The following is a 21,465-nucleotide window of genomic DNA, read 5'->3' on the forward strand; positions in this document are numbered from 1 at the left end:
CTAATAGACAATGATGTTCAGATAAAAAACAATACATTTTTGGTTTTATACACCTGGGGCTACTTTTGTGTGTTTAAATGTTATATACATTATTGACATAAAATATGTATGTGTTCATTCCACCCTAATAAGAAATAACTATATTAAATTATCTAATCACATGACACATGCACATCTTATACTATTGTAATCATTCCAGTTTTTACTCCCTGGCTTTATAATACTCATGTAACCAATGCATAAATGCATTTTTACACAGTCTTATACTCAAAAATTATACGTATGCTTTTGAAAAGCATCAACAAAAGTTCCCATATCATCTTTTTTAAATTCTTAAAATAGTTGCCTTTAGACATTATATTATTTTAGCGTTCAACATTCTGTGTTGTTAGACCGTTTTTATAAGTAGGTAGTAATCAAAAATCATTAATTTTTACTTACTGTTCAGTGTTTATTTCATTAAATATATATTATTTCTTTTTTAAGCTGCTGTTGATGCAGCTTTAACTAAATAAGACACTTATTAATATTGACTATTTTTATTTTTTTTATATGGTGTGATTATTATTACTTTATTAATGTAACTCATTTGGAAAAACTTTTTTTTCTACTTGGCTAAAACTGAGTTTTTTTTTTCTAAATCTGATCCCATAGACTTGTTTACTCTCCATAGTGTGTGATTGGTATCTGTATAATGTTCATATAAGTGTTTATTATATTAAACGTCAAAATGAAGGACGTTAAACATAAGATGATTACTCTCCCTCTTTGAGTATACAATAGTGTGTTTAGTATAAATTTTGTAAATCCAGACATTGTTGTCTTTAATTTATAAGCTGCCACCAGATTATAATGCAATAAATAATTATAAATTGTACAAATGATGAATAAGTTAGCTTAGGTAGTTTACCCCTAAACAATTTATGCTCCAATTACCTAATTCCTACACCTAAATATTTATAAATGTCTTGATAATAATTGATTAGTTTTATAATATACTCTATATGATAGTTTCAATACAGTTACATCTCATATGAATCATGGAATACCGTTTTGACCTAGTTTAAGAGGATGACATAACATGAGTGGAAACATTTATACATGAAACAAAGTTGTGACTAACCAAAACATATAGATTGATACCCAAAATATGACTAGCAGAGTGTTCATGATGCCAACCTGCAACAATATTATTAGCACCGGTTACGTGCAGCTCAAAAGCACCGACCCGTTGGTCAACACCCGAAAATCGTGGCCAATTTCTTGAAGCATGGGAACAACTAGAAACAGTATTGGGAGCTATCGATTTCGTAATTCAACCCACTGACCCACTGCAAGGTACTTACTGACATTTGTTTGGAGATGTATTTAAATAATATATTCTTTACCTATTTTTAAGTTCCCATACCATTTTCATATGTGCCAATAATGAATACTAATGTCAAATTATTATGTAAATGAATGATTAACTTTTCAACTGCACATGTTATTATGCAATATGTTATTATATTGTTAAGATAAAAAATGTGATAAATCTAATTTAATGAAAATTGTTGGACACTATTTGTTTTCTGATTACTATACATAACAAATGTTGTTTGTAACTGCAAGATGGGCATGTTTTCTTTCAAAAATAAGTTTATTCGTACAAAAATAAGTTTGCATATTGTCACAAGTCAGGCAACACATACGTTTTACACTAATAAATACACACGCTTAAAGAGAAAAAAAAATTAATAATGTTTTTTAAAGTGCATTTCAGCAGTCAAAAAAAATTTTTAAATTGTATAAAACATTATAAAAAAAAATATTTATCTAAGAAATTAAATAAATAATTGTCCGTCGACCATTTACGATCCAAATTCATGTGGCTAAAATCTAAATAATTGTACAATTATTTAAACTTAACATTAAAAGTAGTCTTCATGTTTTCTATCGTATCACAAATCAGTTTTTTCATCAGGCTCTGAACAACATCGTTTTTTATTTCTACTTCATCCAATTCAAAATCAGTCCACTTGCTATTCTCTTCATACATCTGTTTTGCTACAAATCTGTTGACTTTTTCCTCTGAGTCATCTACATCTACGACTCGGTCCATCGTCTGCACCACAAGATCATGAAACTCTTTGGCGCTCTTTGGTGTCACTCGAAACTTGTTTAACTTTAGTCCGGTTTTCATCCAAACGGGTATTGGTTCTTCATTTGTCTTGAACACACTCTGCGCTATCTCCTTGCAGTAGTCAAAAACAAACATCTTTTGGTCGACATGCTGCTTGGAATCGTTTTTGCTTATGAAGTCTTCCGGCATTGTAGCGTTAACGTTATCGATCAAGCGACTGGTTGCTATCGTTACCAATTGATGCACTTCTTCAGTAGTGTACGGCAAGTCCACGGCTGGCATAGCCGTTGTCTTTGTCGGACTCTTGTATGGAGGTGGTGGTTTATTGGGTATTTGTCGCAGATAAAACCGATCTTCATCCGACATCCGAAGTCGTTCAATCTGAGTAGAAGAGATAAATGCAAAGTTTAAAAAATTATTACACATTTAATACTATTACATACTTCTTCTTCGATGCGCATTTGTTCCAACTTCAATTGTTCCGCTTCCTGTAGCGTCTGGCTAAGAATTTCTTTAGGATCATTAAGATATTTATCAGTGGTAGCAAAGCCGATTTGGTTTTTTTTCTAGAACACCGTATTTTTCGATTAGAAACTAATAATAACAAATTAAAATTTTACCTATCTACATAACCGATAAAAATCACAATAATAGTTACCTGTTGTTTTCTGTATTTTTGATAGTATATTTCGAATAACCCGTCATCATTCTCCATATTGTTAGTTGTGTGTTCTAAAAAGGAACAATACATTTAAAACAAAATTATATTTAAAAAATAATTAGTTAGTTATCGACAATAAAACTTACGCAGAAATAAGCTTTTTATGTTACAATTGTAAAATAAAATAGTTAATAAAAATGCACTAAACGTTAATATTTTAAAATGCTCAATAAGCCATATCGATGAACCGATTGTTATGCCGACAAGCAACACTTGTAATAAAGCAAAAACATGCATACAAAGATTTTACATTATATTTTATTAGGTATGTGATTTTACACGAGCAAATATCAACTTTTTTTCTATATTGTTGTATTCACTTACGTCTTGTCAGATGTTCGGGCGGTTTCAATTTTTTTCTAGCGTTGCAAAACCATTTTAAGTAAAGAAATAGCCTTTCGAGTTGTGCTTCATTTAAATTAACTATGTAAGCACCGACTGTATGTGAAATGAGACTGTGGAAGTGTCGTTTGAAAAGCGTGGCCGTAATGACTGTGGCATGTTCGTTAAGAACGATATAATTCTGATGTTCTCTTTCTCGTTGTAGAGTAAGCAACAACGGAGTTTCATCGGTCAAGTCATTCAAGTCATTGCCACCTTTCTTGTACGGCGATGCTTTATTCCTATTCTCTTGCAACACTCGTTTTGTCTCTTTGACAAGACCGTTCAAGATATTGTTGGTTATATTGTCGGCTTCACACGTATTGGGTAGCAACGTTCCATCCGTTCTATGCGGTTCTCCTGGAATCTAAAACAGAATGGTTAAATTTAAACCGAATAGCTACGACTATTTCATCTTCAATGCAAATCGAGGACGATGCATTTTTATATTTGTTTTCTTTTTTGTTAAGTTAGGTTTTGGAAATATTTTTGTTGGTTGTTTTACAATTATTATTTTAGAGATTTCGGTATATTATTCTCAACGTAAAAAGATAATGAAAGACATTCATTAACCATTTCACCCACCAGAGGTTGAATCTTTTAATTTGAGTTGATTTTTTTTAAAATTACACTTCAAAATACTTTTATAATTTTTATAACAAATTCGACTAATTTTCTAATAACTAAACAAAAAAATCGGCCTATGCCGTGACCGCACTGTGCTGGCTTTTATTTAATTTTAATTACCTTAGATTCATCAAAATGTTGCTCAATAAACGTTTTATCTTCAAATATTATGTCTCCTTCACTTCTGTCTTCTTCGTACGATGATTCTTTATCAGATACGCACGTTGACTTATCATTACGGTTGGAAGGCTCTTCCGGTAAAGGTATGTCCGAAGTGGAACTGTCCGACGTGAAATCAGAACTATAACTTTCATCGATTGTTGTGTCGTTTTTTGATAGTTCCAAACATTCTAAATCCTCATCTATTACTTTAGAGCCATAATCGCCGACTTCACTTAAATAACTAGTTTCAATTTTATTTTCAACACCAATTTCGTTTGAGGTCAACTGTTTGTTGAAAAGCTGTCTTTGCGCACCGACTGTATTATTACAATTGCTGTCTTCAGTACGATTAACCAACAAGTCGTCCACAATAAGCACTTTTGCATTTAAATCCAAGGGCGGCTCAAAATTATCGATTTGTTCAATGTTGTCTTTTATTTTTTCTACTGTCTGCGTAGAACACTCGGCAGTCAGAGGATTTTCATTTTTAACACCAAGAAACTTGTCGTTGGCAAAATTGTTTTTTAATAAAAGCTGTTGTTGGATTTCTAACTGAATTGAGCTCGGTGTCTGAGACGATAGTTGATTGACGGACTTTATTAAAACACAATCGCTTTCTAAGCTGGACGCATAAGTATCAAGATTTTCATCAGAATGAGCTGATACGTGATTCGGTGCTTCACAAACTTGTTGATTAGACAACAGCGGCTCTTTAGTGAACGGTTCTGATACTTCTGGACAGACAACTTCGTCTGAACAAGAGTGGTTAGATGACTTTTTGGATTCATTATGTAAAACTCGCTGAAGTACTGAGTGGTCTGGCGAAGCACTACACACTGAAAGACATTTGATAACTTCAATGTTATTTCTTTCCACTTCAACTACAATTTTTTTTTTCGAGTCTTCAATTTGTTTGTTGTACGCTTCTATTTCTCTAAGTAATTCTCTCTCTATAACTTTTAGACTTTCTCGTTTCAATTTTTTTTGTTCTTTTTTCAAACGATTAGATTCCAGTTTTTTATCTTCAAGTGTTTTTTTTAAAGTCTTGATACGAAAGTGCAATTCTTCTCGGTCTGAACCTTTAAAATAAAACGAAAATTTTAAGCAATCATTTCATTTATAAAATATGTAAATATTTACTAGACGAAGTATCCGAATGATGGTCAGCCGATATATCACAGTTACTTTTAGGTAGAATCATTGACGTATTCTTACATATGAATTTAGATAAATCCTCGTTATTTTCACTGATATTGCCGCTACTATAAACGTTGAACAAGAGTTAATAAAACATTTAAACGTTTAAATAAATTTACTCACTACACTGTTGACGTTTGCACAGATTTATTCAATATATCTTCGATCTGCATTGGCCATCGGATGTCAGTTTGTACATGAATACTTTCAACATTGTGTTTCGATTCAAAAAAAATAGGCGAACAGCACTGATCTGATAAAAAAATGAATTCAAAGTAAATTTGATTTAATGTCGGCAGGAGTGCAGAATAGATATAATATATCATATTATATACCATATAAAATAATATTTATTAATACACCATATTATGGTAACGATATTCAGAACTTTAGAATAATTTGAGGCTTTATTAAGTAATACATTAATAAAGTGTTATAAAAAATTAACTGACCCGAAAATTGAATTTCATTAATTTCTGTTGGTTGCATTTTTTTTGTCTGTTTTAACGCATTACTTGAGTCACTCAAATTCATATCAACTTCATCGCTTTCTTGGAATTTAATATTTAAACATCGATTCGAGGCATCCAAATTTAACTTCTGATGAGCCGTTTCGTTTTTCTATACAAGAAAAACGATTCGAAATCATTAGACAAAACATAATTTGAATTTTGTTTTTTTTCCATCTGTCCGACTTACTTTTGAACAATGATCTAAACTTTTAAGTTTACGTATTATTTTCTTAGAAGACGACTGCACTTTTAAATACCGAATTTGTTCCTCGAGCATACAAATTTGTTGTTTGTAAAGCGACTCTATTAGTTTAGAAAGTAGTTTAACTTGAGATATAGCGTGTTCAAGTTTTTTAACACTACTCCTTTGTTTCTGTTTTAAAAGTTGTATTTGTTTTTCTTGTCCCGGTCGATTTTTTAAGTATCTAATAAACAGAAGTATACATTAAATTGTTAAAATACACAGTTCACATTCTACGTTAGGTAATTTTGTTTACTTCATTTGTAAATCGCACATAGTAATTTCCCATTTCAAACGATTAGATAAAGATTTCTCCCTCAAATGAAGAATAGTATGATGTTGCTGTACCCTGAGTTCCACATCTTTGATAAACTGTTCGAACTATTAAACAAAAAAATTATTGATATTTAGACAATTCAAAAATGTATATTTTATAAGCTTATAGAGCTTTAGAGTAGATTAGTATTTAAACTTTGTTTGTACGCTTGTAGAAACATTTTTCAGACTTCTGAAACCCGTGCGTATGCTTACGTATCCATTTAATAAATAAATGTTAAAAAATCTTAGTAATTGGAAAGAACTTTGAACATTTTTGTGTACCACTCCGATAACATCTTCAATTTTTGGATTAACACAAATATTTTTTTTCGTTAGTTAAATGTTTAAGTGCTATAGTAAATTTTTTTTTAGCTTTGATGTTTTTTTCAAACTTATTAATATGAAAATAGAAAAAAATTATATCTCTTTCAAATATAAAACAGAATACGGTAATATGGACCAGATGATGACCGCTGATCATGAAAAAAAATGCTAAATGAATACATTATTTTTTTTTCTAAAAAACATGATTATTTTTTTGAATAAAACTAAAAATTTGCTTTTAAAAATCTGAAGGTGATTTAACTTTCAGATTTCATCACTTACGTTATAATAATTCCTGAATACCTGTGAACTGTGCTCGATCCCAATATGCTAAGCCTAATCTACCCCAACCCCACTGCGCTGACTTTTTTAAATTTATATGTAACAAAATGTTATCAATGTAATTTACCATTTGTATGGAAAACCCTGTTATTGTTTTATCCACATTCGTCATATTTGATGTTAAAATGTTTAGATTTGTTAAGGCCGAATCAATATTTGAATCCACACACAGTTTTTTTACTTTCTTGGGAAAAGAGTAACGTTCGAGTACGCTATTGTCGACTTTTTGAAGCGTTTCCTGCAAAATATAAGATATGATATGTATTTTTTACATTATAGGCTATTCATTTATAAATATTTGTAATTAAACCTTAAACTCAAACGATGTGTTACAGCTCATATTTTCTATATTGCATAAAGATTCGTTTAGATTATTGAGAGTGTCCAGTTCAGCTTGAAATTCATCATGAATATCGTTAAACTGAAATTAGTAAAAATTATATGATTAAACAAATTGAAATATTGTAAGCCAACAATGTAATTTGTTAGGAAACATACAGGCCGCCAAGAGTAATTGTCAGGTGTCGATTGGTTTTGATTGGATTTTAGATTAACGCAGCTATTATAATCAGTCTTGGTCGAACACTCATTTTTATTTAGAAAGTCAAAGTTAAACCCTTCTAAAATGTGCTTTATGTCTTCATTGGTTATCGTAGCTATATTTTTAGTCGATTGGTGGTTCTGTTCTAGATTTTCTTTTTCTTTGTTCTTTATTTTATTTAGTGATATTTTTACTTCAAGTTTCTTATCAGGATCACAAATTATCGATTTACATTTTTCTAAATAATTTCTGTCTTTATTGCGGCTAGAGCAACGTTTAATATCAACATCTTCATCGCACGGTATATCAGAATGATCAGAACTATTTGCTTTGACTGCATATTCGCTTTCAACGTTATTTGTTTGATTATGAGTATACGTGGGAATGTGTTTGTCCTCATTTAGACTGTGAATTACCGGATCCAATTGGGATTGTTCTATTTGTTTGAGACGAAGTTTACATTTCAGCACTGATATAAAATTCATCGGAGGAGGTTGTTGTTTCGATGACACAAATTTAAATATTTTATCACTAACTACATCGGTTTGAGTGAACCCTTCACACACCTTTCTACTCAGAGTATCTGATGTGTTAGCTTTCAAATTTAACGGTTCGTCAAGGCGTACCGATTCGTTAGGATTTCTCGCAGATCCAACAAATGAAACAGTGGACGGATTTAATTTTAATATATCAGCTGAATTGATATGAAAATCAGATTTGTTTGTATAAAAATTAAGGTTTTTCTTTCTTTCGTTGTATTTCCTAAAACATTTCTGTATAATTCTGGCAGCTTGGATGCGCCTTTCTAAAATAAAAACAAAATATTATGATGGTTTTTTTTTTTTTTTTTTTAAATCATACGTACCACTATTTTGTTTCTCCTCAGCTATGGAGGTCTCGCTTAAGTCCATTTGGGGAATCACAAAAGTATTTTCATTTATCAACTCGTCAATGTTTTCAAAATATTTTAACTTTGAAAATAAAACTTCTGGTTTAGTGACATCTCGTTGTACTGGATCTATGAAATCAACATACGCCGATTATAATTTTTTATATTGATAAATGAAAAAATTAAATAGTTAAAACATTACAATTTTTATATTTTTGCAAGCAAGATCGGTTGGTTATTTTGTGCGAATTTGATTGTAAGGTCTCGGCATTTTTAGTCTAATAGAAAAAAAAAAAAATTTTAACGACAATGACAACGTTAATATATATATAAAGCTTTAAAAAAAATGTCATCGTATTAATTCACACAATACAAACCATTAAAAAATCCATTTTTTTCGACTCTGACTTTAATGGGGATTTTCCAATAGCATTCTGTATAGTTTTTACTGATTTTTGGGCACAGCTTATATTTTTTGGAGGCGACCATGTTTGATCCAACTTAACAACACAAATTCAAATAATTAATAACTAATAATCAAAAAACAGTTTTCAAATGGTTTACTTCAGGCTTTTGAGGCGATGATACCCTTATAGGCGTTCTGTTTCTGGTAATACATTTATCTTGTTGATCATCGGCGACCTAAACTTATAGAATCGTCATGATAAGCAAACAAATTTGGCTTTATCTAACAAATCATACATATTTTCAGACCTGAAATCCATGATATTACCTTTGGCTTCACCGAAGCTTTAGCTAACATTTTCGTAGTAATATGTAATTGCTGTAATCTAGTCTTACGTTCTTCTATTTCTTTTTGTTTTTCTAATAAATCCAGTTGAATTTTTTTGGCTCTTTCCTTCTTCTGTTTTTCGATAAACAATTTAGTTTCAATCGCTTTTGCATCCCCCCTAGCTTTTTGATTAACGGGGGATTCTATAACAATTCGTTGGGAGACCTCTTTGGCTTTCAAAGTTACACATTCCGTAGGTTTAGTGTCTGGAAATATTTCATTTGGTTTTTAATCGAAAACTGATTGGTTCCTTAGCTATTTTTTTGTAAATGAGTAAATAATTCTTACTTTGTTTATTAAGGAAAACAATTTCATTTACAGTAGGAACCTGCGGTCTTGTCTTAGTCTGGTTTTGTAACTGAACAACATCGGTTACACATGGTATTGAATTTGGTTTAATTTTACATGTTTCATGTATCGCGCCAGAAGTAAGGCACAAATCGTTGGAATCTTTAGTCTGCACAGCGTTTCCAATAATTCTTTGAGAGCTCATCGTCCTAAATAAAATAAAATTATTAAATTTTACTCAATTTACCTTAAAAAAAAAATTTATCAAAAATTAACCATCCACCAACCAAATGTTTAAAGTTTTTACCCTAATATAATTATTAACAAATTTTAATTAGGATCATTAAATAACTACAGTTTCACCCTCGTTCAGATGCGTTTCATGATCGAAACATCGAGATCAAATTTATTACAGCATTTAACTTAGGCTTTCTAGGACTATAAATTGAAGTATTGGAGCATAGTTTACAACACATACATCGTAGAATAGATAGATAAAATAGTTTGCCCAACTGCAGTATTGTTTTTTTTTTTTAATTCCAACATTAACCATTTTTTCTCACGCCAATTTAAATATTACCTTAATTTCCGGTTCAAACCTAAGCTAATATTTCAGTAATACCTAACCAATTCGATCAAATAAATAATTATATTCGACAATAAAATATAATAGTATAATACACTTACCATTGAAATTATGATTAACTATTAAAATATAACAACTGAACATTCACCGATGGTACGAATGAAGGTACTCAAGTATCACCTACTACGGTAATTTTTTTTTATGAAAGAGTGAGATACATTTTTTAGACGAAAATATTAATATGATATCTTTAATAATAAAAAGTGTCGATTACTATCATAAATCAGTAATATTATTGTCGTCTCCATGTTACGAAAAACAAAAACATTAACGAACATAATATTCTGTTATCAAACCATTATCACTTTTACACTATCACAGAACAATTTGAGTTTGGGGTAGTTCTTTACATACTATATAAAATCTTATCTAATCTGCGATTATACGAATAGAATTGGAATATTGACTAATGACTTACACAATCCTGTTATTTTATAATTATAAATTATAATACTAAATCATAGACAAGTATTTGTCACTACATAATATATATTTATAGTATTAAATAATTATTTTTCTCTAAAGAAATTTTACTCTTCAGTAATTATTATAGTGATTTATAATACTAGGACTAGGTATTTTTTACATTAAAGCTGTCTAAAAAAAAATTGTCGATCTAGCTCAAAATGTCTGTAATATTAAATGATTTCAATACATAGGAGCAGATGAGATAAACATAAAAAAAAAGAAAACTAAGCAGTTTGATTTTAAGCGATTATTCGCTGCGGATTAAAACCGCATCCGCGCGCGAACAAACCGCCTAGTGTGTAAGACACTTAGGATTTATTTTATTTTAAAATGCATTTGAGGAAAATAATCCGAATACAATCTGATACAATTAGATACAATCAGGATAAAACTTAAAGGGGTTCTTATAAATTAGATACATTTGTGTGTAAATTATTATGAATTGTACATTTTAGTATTATTATTGTACAAGTATATATGTATTATTAATTATATTATTTTTAATATTACAGAATTGATAAAATATATCAAACTACAATTTGCTACTATCAATTCGTCGATTTGATAGTCAACAGTGCAGCTATCGTAGACTGGAAAAAATAATTCTCGGTTGTCGACACTGTTAAAACACGTTTCTCGCTACAGATGCCGGCCGCGACCGCCAATGCCGTCCGAGTTAAATACAACAACAGGTACGCCGGGAACCCGCGACAACCCGGAAAATGGCCGACGGCATTGACGGGCGGCCGTGCGTTTCATACGGGAGCGGATCGATGGCCGTTTCGCGAGTGTTGATAACGCGAGTTGTGAACGCACCTGTCGACCGACGGCGTGCCGACCGCGGTTAACCTACAACCTACGCGGTACGTTACAATCTTGAAACAGGGATTGCTATCGTCTACCTTTACCTATCACAGTTGTTTACAATTGACATTCAGCCGAGCCGATCATGTCTCATCGCGACTTCCCAGTTCCGTGTAATAAACCGTTTTGTTAACAATATGACTTATTGGAATAACTTTGACGTCGACGCGGCCAAATTAAAGGAATACTTTCATTCGCACAAAACGGTCAAAGAATTTCAAGCGCACTCGTCGAAAGTCCATTCGGTCGGTTGGAGCTGCGACGGAAGACGTTTAGCGTCCTGCTCGTTTGATAAGTCCGTGGCCACATTCACGTTGGACAAAGACCGCTTGGTGAGCAATTAACACAGACTTTTATAGTCTACATTCTTTCCTTTTTAGTTGTAAGTTTTCAATTAAGTAGTCATGAGAGTCGATATCGATCCCGCAGTCAGTGATCATCCGATCCGAATCGATCGTGTCAAAGTTGTAGGTTTGAATAGGACCAAAGACGATATCGTGACAAAAACAACACGCAATCTGTTCGAATCTAGAACACTAAACGAAGCAGTTTCTAAAATTGTCGAAACCAAAAAAAACCTCATGAGACTCGACTGTTTCAACAAAGTCAGCAGCACATTGGACATGGAATCCGTTGACGGTCGTGACAGTTACTTTGTTACAATCAACGTGGAAGAATCAAATTGGATTAAAGGCCGCGTGAATATCTTAAATGATGTCTATCAGGATAGCCATGACCAACCCAAATTGTCGACTTGCATATCATTCATGAACTTGTTTCGCCGTGGTGAAAAACTAGCAGTATCAACTGATATATATTCTACAAATAAAAGATTTTCCACTGGTATGATTAGTTTCACAAAGCCATTATTAGCTCCTTATAAACCGACTTTGTACTTAGACATTTACAAGCATTTCATAAATAAAAAGAAACTTGGTTATTTTAATAATCAATACGGACTGAAAACTGGAATAACTCTTGAGTATGACTCGTGGTTCTTAGACTTGGGATGGGAAGGAATGATACGGAATTTGCAACACGTTCCAAACGCTCCATTCGGCATACGAGAACAACTTGGACTGTCCATGAAGTCGTCTTTGAAAATGTCTGCTTCTTATGACAGCCGCGACAGCCCAGTATTTCCTATTAATGGGTCGTTGGTACAATTAATATCAGAAGTTGCTGGTCTCGGAGGCAGTAACAATTTTTTCAAAAATGAATTAATACTTCAAAAAAGCATTAGATTGTTTTTGGGTACGTCCCTCACTGGTTCGTTTTCATTGGGTCTGTTAGAAAAGATGGGAAAATGCAGTATGGTAGACAACTTCTATTTGGGTGGTCCGTTAACGTTCAGAGGCTTTGATGATAACGGTGTAGGTAAAAACAACGATGGCAGCATTACTGGAACTACTATGTTCTGGAGGTTCAACACTCATCTACACGTTCCACTGCCGTTTTTGTCCGATAAAAATAAACTATCGCATTTTATCAGAATCCATATGTTTATGAACTCTGGTAATATGGGAAATCGTCAAGCTGATCTGGTTACAGACCTGAAAGCATTATTTAACAGCATTCGTTTGTCTTGCGGCGCGGGTTTCGCAGTTCACCTGAATCATTTTCTACGTTTCGAACTGAATTATTGTCTGCCTATTTACTATAGTAGCCAAGATTCTGTAATACCAAACAGGAGTCAGTGGGGCTTTGGTATTTTATTTTATTAGCAAAATAATTATGTATTACTCGTGATAGATGATTACCGATTAGATTGCCGTTTGTCATTGTAATTTGAATAAGAACAATAATAATATAGATATGTATATTAATATATATATATGTATATATTTATATATATATGTATATATAAGTGTATTATAGTAATAAAAGTTGTTTTTCATTTAAAAATTGTTTTATTTTATTACTAGTTGTGTTGCTCTGGCTTCGCCCGGGAGAAAGGGGCTATGTAATATGTCAAACTGTCCATATGTCAGCTGATTAGCTGTCAGCTGTGATAGTTTGCAAAAACTGTGACTAAAGTATATATATTTAAAGTACTTTTATTATGTATTTTAAAATATAATAAGTTTTAGATAAAAATAAGTAGAAAAGTTAGATATATTAATTATAAGTGGCTCAAAGTGTGTTTAAAAATATTTTCTAATCTACTCTCCAAGGTTTCAAAGCAAAATGTTGAAATTGTGTAAAAAACTTAATATTACCAGTAAATGTTTATCCAAATGCATCTTTAAATGAAAACTAAAAGTGAATTATTATGGTCTATGTGTGTGTTGTGTGAATATCAAGTTATTTATTAATTATGAATATTTAATTGTTTTTAAAAATCTGATTTTACGGACACTTAAAAAACATATTAGTATATCCTGTTGAAGATTTAACATTCTTATCTGTGTTAAACAGTTTTCGACGTTGATATTTTTCGTTCATTAAAACAATGTTATATTCAAGTTGTTTGAAAAAATTAGTGCCTACTGATGGCAAAATCTAAAAATGATTCTGTTTCACTGATAAATTGATGAAAAGTGCGTACATTAATCCACTCGAGTTTGACCGTTAACTAGTCACTTAGATTATTCGACTTGTCGCTAAACTTATGACACAACTTGGATGTGATTAGCATTTTATATATGAAATCTTCTGGAAATAAAAATTTTTTAGGTAGGTGATTTAAGTATTATACTATTTAAAACAATACAATGTTTGAGGGGTGTCAAAGCAAAACTACTTAATTCAAATACACACACATGGTATTTGTAATAATTCATTTTTTAAAACGTCCAGACATTAATCATTATTAAAGTTTGCTTTTGTATAGTATCGGCGGTCATCTAAATATAATGTTTTCTACTGTACTAAGACTCATATTTTTATACATCGGCGTTTTGCTTTGATACTTTTCAAAATGTTTATGGCTTTTACTGTTATTGGTTATTGGTATTGTTTCTAGTTCAAAGAAAACACGTACAAAGGCCACAACGGAAGTGTCGACCAATTATGCTGGCACAAATCGAATCCCGACTTGTTGAGTACGGCAAGTGGTGATAAATCGGTTAAAATTTGGGACGTCAGACATCAAAAATGTTCCAACACTATTCTCACTAAAGGTTGTACTATAAAATTTTAGAATGTTATTTTTTTTTTTTTAATTTATAGCAAATATAAAAAAGCTGGTAACCATTTTTTTAATGTAATATGTTCTAGGGGAAAACATCAACATTACGTGGTCGCCCGATGGTAACACGATTGCTGTGGGCAACAAAGAAGACTTGATTACCTTTATCGATGTGCGTACGTTGCTGCCATTCAACGAGGTGCAGTTCAATTTTGAAGTGAACGAAATGACGTGGAACAACAGTAGTGATTTATTCTTTTTGACCAATGGTTTAGGATACGTATATGTTTTAAGGTAAAATCCCAAATTTAAGTTTTGCACAGCCGACAAGAATTTATGATTTTTAAAAAAAAAATTTTTTGTTATAATATAACCACATTTTTAAATGTTAGTTTTCCAGACTTAAATCAACGTCACATCGTCAAAGCTCATCCCGGCACTTGTATTTGTATAGAGTTTGCGCCCAGCGGTCGTTATTTTGCCGTAGGCTCGGCAGACGCTTCGGTTTCCCTGTGGGACCTTAAGAATTTGGCTTGCATTCAAACTTATAATAGGTGAACACGCATACAAAAACAAAATCACACTGCCGACTTTGCTTAATTTCACTATTTTGCTTACAGATTAGATTGGCCGGTACGCGCAATTAGTTTTTCACATGACGGGAAATTGTTGGCATCTGGCAGTGAAGATTTGTACGTCGATATCGCGGACGTAACGACTGGAGAAAAAGTGAGTTCTGTCAAATATAAATTGAACAGAATTAACTGTTTAAATGTTTTTTCTTAACTTGTCTTAGATAACCGATATTCCTATTGAAGCAGCCACGTTTACCGTAGCGTGGCATCCCAAAGAGTATTTGTTGGCATTTGCGTGCGATGACAAAGATCAGTTTGACAGGAAAAGAGACAGTGGAAATTTGAAGCTGTTCGGTATTAGCTCAGACTAAATACTCTAAATACATTATTATTTAATTTTTTTTTTTTTTTTTTTTACATCATTTTATAAAGTAATAATATTTTAAGTGTTATGTAAATGATGTCATTGCCTTGGCTATTAGTTAAGCCGTTAATCAATTAAAACTAAACGACTGATATATTATTTTTAATAACTAATAATTCAATTTTAAAGTACTTTTATAAGTTGGGTACAATTTTAACTGGACTGTTTAAATTAATTATATATAATATTTGCAAAAAAAAAAATTAAGTATATATTTTTTTGTATGTTTAAAGTACATAATTTTTATTTTTACGAATTCAAGTACAAAGTTATTAATGTTAAAACCAGTTTATTATTTTAATTATTATTGGCACTTATTTAAAATATGAAATTAAACTCAATGAATTTTTATCCGGACAATACCATTTTTTTTCAATACTAAAATATATATTTTATATAAATGACTAGTTAGACATAAGATGACTTTTTTTAAACATATTTGACTATAATCAAATAATCAGTTTGATCCGTAAGCCAATATGCAATTTTTAATATCTTGAAATATAACTTAATTTGTTATGTTATTGATGATTGTACGTACTTTGGTAAATATTATGTTCTTGTTCACTATTATATTTATATATTATACCTAATGTGTATACCTTATTTTACATAGTTTAGGTCACGTAGATAATTTAACTGTCTATACTTTTCTGTTGAATGAGAAATATATATTTTTGCACTTTGTATTTGGTCAGTTCAAAAATCATACAACTATGAACTGGTATTAGTTATACATTATTATGTTTTGCGCCTACTCAATAAAAGAAAATAACATTTTTTGTAATGCTAAGAGTAACAGTTATATCTCTCTGGCGCAAAGTAATTTTTTTAATTGTGAATTTCATAGACATAATATGTCTTTTATAGCATACATTTTGCTGTTGTAATGACTATTGCTTAACTATTTATATAAGTAAGCACTAAGGAGTACTGTTTTAGAAGATTTTAAAATTACTAAAAAATAGTTAATTGACTTATAAATAAAGCCAGTACGCTGTTACGTAAAAATAAAATACGACAACTAACACAAAGTTTGCGTTCAAATTTTTGAAATTTATTTTAATTGTTTTAACTGCGAAGGTATTAGTTTTACCATTTATTTATTCGTATGAAAATTATTGTAGTTTTACAATAATGTGTTTTTTTTTTTGTGTGTGTCTTAGGTCACAATAACTTTTTTCTTGTGGACCAATTTACTAGAGTAGCAACTCTATCGATCCGTAACCGTATGCGATTGGTACTTTGGTGGGTCAGACGTAGAAAAGTTCACGCATTCCCTTTTAAAATCAATTTAAATTTGCTAAAGATAAACGTTGGCTAACATAAAAATATCTCTAGAAAGGTTGCAACTGTTTTTCTTTATTTCACTTTTTTTAGGGATTAATGTCTGAAAATTTGTCGAAATGGAAATCTAGAATGGTGTTATAACATTTACAACTTTCTCAAAATTCTGTTGTCAAATATTTTTTTTATAAAGGAAAAACCAAATAAAAAATGTGAAAAAATACACTTTGACAGTTGTAAATTTTGTTGGTTGCTTTGTGTGAGTCAACAGATGTTTAAAATATTTGTGAATATTATATATTCACATATTCGACATGCCCTGACCCCACTGTACTGGCTTTTTTTATAAATATTAATATTTTAGGTAGTCTTTTATTTTTTCAAGAGTATTACTTATAATGGTAATCTAGCTTAATAATAATATTGGTCTTATGTATGCTATATATGGATCTCTCTCTTTATATATATATATATATATAATGAAATTCTAATAAGTGTAGAATTCTTCCATAAAAAAAAAATAAAAACTTTCAGATATGTTATATTGCTAATGTATGCTAATGTGTATAAGCAAAATAATATTTTTTCAACTCGTTTACCGAGTAATAAATTTATATTTAATTTGATATTAAAATGTATTTAATCAACCATATTATATATTCCAAATATAATTATATTTTTAGATGTCTTAAAACATTTTAAATTAAATACATACCTATTTTGTTTTAATAAATAACTGTTCAATTCCTAAAAAATTATAAAATAAACTCTTAATAAAAACACCTTATCAACAATTAAATAGAACATAACTATAATAAATAGCAAAATTAATTTTATATTATAATCTCCACTGCCTTTCAAAAGACCTGTAACTGCTTTTTTATTTTAATAAAAAATGTTATTATTGATGAGACTTCTGAAAAAAATCAAAAAAACTAAATTTCGTTCGAGGGAATAGTTAATTTTATCAAGAAAAACAACTTCGGTTGCTGGGAGGAAAAAAAACAATTTTTAATTTGAATAGGTCCAATATTTATTATATAAACATGTTGAATAATTCCCATCATTCACTGGTAAAGACTGCAGCTGCTTTTTCCCTCACTTGCATTGAATTTGTACACAATATAATATCTAGTTATTCATTTAATTATATTTTGCCTGTTTTACTGTATTACATTTTTTACAGAATACATAATAGTAGATCTTTTATAAATTTGTAAATTGGATAGTACTTGTTGCTATTTTTGCATAGTATTGTTTAAAACAAAGCGCCAGGCCGACACTATTCTATTAAGTTTATTTTGTTTGATGTCTCTTCTCATTGAGATTAGACAATTCTAAGATATAATATATTATATTGAATAAATAAAATTATTATATAACGATGGAATATCGCCGCAACATTATATTTATAACTTCTTTAATTGTCAAAAATATTAAATAATATTTAAAAATCAACATATTTAAATGAGATGAATCATTACTATTTACTCCTTAATAATATGTGGTGCTGGACTCGCAACAAACACCGTTAATAATCGTGTATTGTATACAATATATACTGTCAATGTTGGCATGACCGAAAGGTGATTTAGACAGTGTAGCCATAAGTCACAGAAAAATTAAAAGAAAGGAAATATCTAAGTTCTGGCATCACTGGGTAAAACTTTTCGTAATGGGCGTTGTTAGTATAAGTACAGGAAATAAATGTATTTTTTTAATATAAAATTGAATATTAGAAATTAGTAATTTTATAATATTATTATTATACATGAAGCATGTACACAGTTCCAGTGGACAGATTTTCTAAATTGCTATTAAAAAGAATAATGCTCTAGCAACTCTGTTTAAAAGCCAGCCAATTGAAAAGGAATAGTATAGATATTCTGTAAGTATCATAGCTTTTAGCATTAAAAATAAGTAAATCAATTTCAAACCGATAAAAAGTAATAGTATTTTAATTGTAAGACCTACAAAGAAATGTATATCATAATTCATACAATAAATATATCACAATGAAAATCTACACAAGCAGTGTCATCATTTAATTCTTTGTTTTCTGGAATTTCAAAGCCTAGAGGTAGTGATTGATAGATGGTAACTTTAGGTCGTATTCATTATCTTGAACATTTGGAGCGTTGTTTGATTTTTTTCTAATAGAACATAATAAACAATAGAAGGTAGTATAGAACCAATTGCATATTTTTTTTCATCTGATATCTGAGATTATGACAGAGACATGTGGCAAATTTCAGGTTTAATTCAGTTTCCCTTCACATGATCCTATCTCAAATAGAAAATTTGAATTAATTAAAATAAAAATAAATTGTATTTCAATATTAAAACAAATTAATGACAGATCCTTTGATCACTTTAAAATCTTTTATTCGGACATTACACGTCTGGATTTATGGTACATATAATTGATTATAACAGTAATGGTTTATTTGTGTCTACACTGCCCCCTGAGAAGGATGGGATAAAAATCACTTTCAAATAAACGAATGATTAATTTTATAGTCCCACTTGTAATAATTTGTACAAAACATTTTCCTATAAATGTATAACAAATTGTGAAGTTTATATATGATTTCAATAGATTTAAATTTACTGAAGCCATGCTGCTCATTAGCTAAAATACGTTTAAAAAGAAAAAAAGCTTAGGCTCAATTAATTTAACTAAATTATTTCTACTATCTAAACATTATTTCAAAGTTCAGTCATTTAGGATCTTAAATTACAGCATTCAAAATCTAAGTAAAACGCTTTGTCGCGAATTATCATCAGTTTAAAAAAAAAATTAATAATTGTTTGCTATAAATGCCAATCAGTTCAAATAGTAAATAACAATATTATAATATGATATTATATTTTTAACACATTTTATTGATTTGATTTAGTCACGTTATTTAGAAACTATAGCTGTACACACATTTGAAAGTATCATTCAATTTTACAGTTTAAATATACGAAGCAAAAGTTGTACAGTAAAAGTAAATAAAATATCACTATTTTCTAACAATATACAAATTAATTGTGACACATGTTATTCGAAAAGCTATCAAATGAACGGATGACTTCAAAGTCTATACCGCTAAAATATTTTTCTTCTATGGTATCAGGTTGGTATCTCGACGGGTTGATATACAAAGCATATTTCACAAGGAGTTTGAAAGTGCCGTGACACTTAGCAATGTTATTGGTCAGTGTCTCAAAAGATTCGACGTCGACTCTTCTGGAGCATCTTTTTTTTATTATTTTACATATATTACTTTTTTTCATTTGAAACAAGTCTATTTCTATAATGCCGTTCATTACTCTCTCGAAAACACGAGAGTCGTCAATTGCAGGTCTCAAAAGCAAATGATCGATTTTGAAATAAGATTTACAATCGTCGATCACCATAGCCTCGGTTATTTTGTCGATTCTCTTTTGGACCGTGGTCTTGAATTCGTCCACGGCGTTTTTGATGGACTCTCGCGTTACTATCGGACCGGCACGGATTCCTTTTAGACGTTTAAAACACTCGGAATCGTCGTATTGGTCGTTGTACGAGTTATTGTCACCTTCGACGTTGCAATGCAGTTGAGTGAACTGTGCAAGTCTGGTGGAAACCGTTTCGTGCTGTTGCAACAGGCGGATCATCCGTTTGCGGTCGTTTAATTGACGGTTTTCGTCCAGCGAGTTCAAACTGCTCGCGTACATGTACACCAGCCACAAGTGATCCACCGAACCGATCTTACCGAAATTGTACAAGACGTTTAACATGTCCACCACCGTGTCTTCGAATAAAAACACCGATTTCGTCTGATAACCCGTCAGTTCCCCAGACGCATCCTCGCCTTCTGCGAACAACAGATGTCCGATCAAGTTCATGTAATGGCTACAATTGAACACAAAACTGCACAGGAGTTTCCCGTGAACGTCGTCGATCGCCGTCTTCGCCGTCCACGTTGCACTATTCTTTTGTCCGGCATAATCGTTGTTTAACTGTCGATGAGAGTATCCCGTGTCGATTTCGAGCAGTCGTTCGTAATGATCTCGCGTTTCGTATTTGGCATATTTTTGACGGCCACACGAATAGCCGTATTGCAAACAACCCACTTGTATTACAATCAGCAACGCCAACGACCGAAAAAGCGACATGACTTCTTTTTAACTTAAAAAAAAAAAATGTGTTAAGTCGGACAGCGGTTGTGGTTTTTCGCAGTACCTACTAAATTGTGTATTTTAGGGGAAAAAAATTGTACTTTGTTTTTCTAGTTGTATAATGAAAAAACGAACGCACAAAGACATATTTTTTCCATGTTTGTTTTTTTTGTTGTTGAGATTTATTGCAGTGCCTATACTATGTATACTAGTATTCAATGTGTTTTACCACTAGTCTAAATAACAGTTTACGGTTAGTGCAAATTTGTAAGTATAACAACATGTTTTTCGATGCTTATAGCATATATACAGGGTGTCCCGTCATGATTTAATAATACCTTCTTGAATTTAGCTTCACAGCACTATAGCCCTGAAATATTACACACATTTTATCTTATAAATGTATGATGGTCATTGTATGAATAGGAACAATAATTGTACTTGGATTAGAGATTTCAATTTTT

At 30.9% G+C, this 21,465-nt stretch overlaps 3 protein-coding genes across 4 annotated transcripts; 2 read left to right on the forward strand and 1 right to left on the reverse strand.

The window, feature by feature from the left end:
- Positions 1 to 1,643: 1,643 nt before the first annotated feature.
- On the reverse strand, positions 1,644 to 10,358 carry LOC126842108 (uncharacterized). 2 transcript variants are annotated; one of them, XM_050578989.1, is made up of 20 exons: positions 10,146 to 10,358; positions 9,459 to 9,667; positions 9,111 to 9,376; positions 8,942 to 9,019; positions 8,755 to 8,877; positions 8,580 to 8,655; positions 8,354 to 8,506; positions 7,446 to 8,293; positions 7,258 to 7,368; positions 7,015 to 7,185; positions 6,220 to 6,344; positions 5,910 to 6,147; positions 5,663 to 5,831; positions 5,337 to 5,463; positions 5,154 to 5,275; positions 3,972 to 5,092; positions 3,168 to 3,591; positions 2,781 to 2,854; positions 2,566 to 2,688; positions 1,644 to 2,503 (listed from the first exon to the last, which is right to left on the reverse strand). In XM_050578989.1, the coding sequence occupies exons 2-20, from the start codon at positions 9,661 to 9,663 to the stop codon at positions 1,895 to 1,897; spliced, it is 5,163 nt and encodes a 1,720-aa protein (XP_050434946.1). In that variant the 5' UTR covers positions 9,664 to 9,667; positions 10,146 to 10,358; the 3' UTR covers positions 1,644 to 1,894. The 2 variants fall into 2 exon arrangements, with proteins under 2 accessions (XP_050434946.1, XP_050434945.1); XM_050578988.1 differs by having other exon boundaries at positions 5,334 to 5,463.
- Positions 10,359 to 11,405: 1,047 nt separating this feature from the next.
- Positions 11,406 to 15,995, forward strand: LOC126842104 (THO complex subunit 3). The gene is made up of 6 exons (XM_050578986.1): positions 11,406 to 11,768; positions 14,402 to 14,558; positions 14,656 to 14,860; positions 14,959 to 15,120; positions 15,187 to 15,295; positions 15,363 to 15,995. Exons 1-6 carry the CDS (start codon positions 11,574 to 11,576, stop codon positions 15,510 to 15,512), a joined length of 978 nt encoding a protein of 325 aa, XP_050434943.1. The 5' UTR covers positions 11,406 to 11,573; the 3' UTR covers positions 15,513 to 15,995.
- On the forward strand, positions 11,765 to 13,240 carry LOC126842103 (sorting and assembly machinery component 50 homolog B-like). Its single transcript, XM_050578985.1, has one exon. It carries the CDS (start codon positions 11,841 to 11,843, stop codon positions 13,158 to 13,160), a length of 1,320 nt encoding a protein of 439 aa, XP_050434942.1. The 5' UTR covers positions 11,765 to 11,840; the 3' UTR covers positions 13,161 to 13,240.
- Positions 15,996 to 21,465: the final 5,470 nt, after the last annotated feature.

Source organism: Adelges cooleyi, unplaced genomic scaffold (assembly GCF_023614345.1).
Source record: "Adelges cooleyi isolate 19-005CV unplaced genomic scaffold, UGA_ACOO_1.1 ACOO_flye_CR_arks_rails_tigmint_CR_PRNA_446, whole genome shotgun sequence".
In the NCBI taxonomy this organism is placed as follows: Eukaryota; Metazoa; Arthropoda; class Insecta; order Hemiptera; family Adelgidae; genus Adelges; species Adelges cooleyi.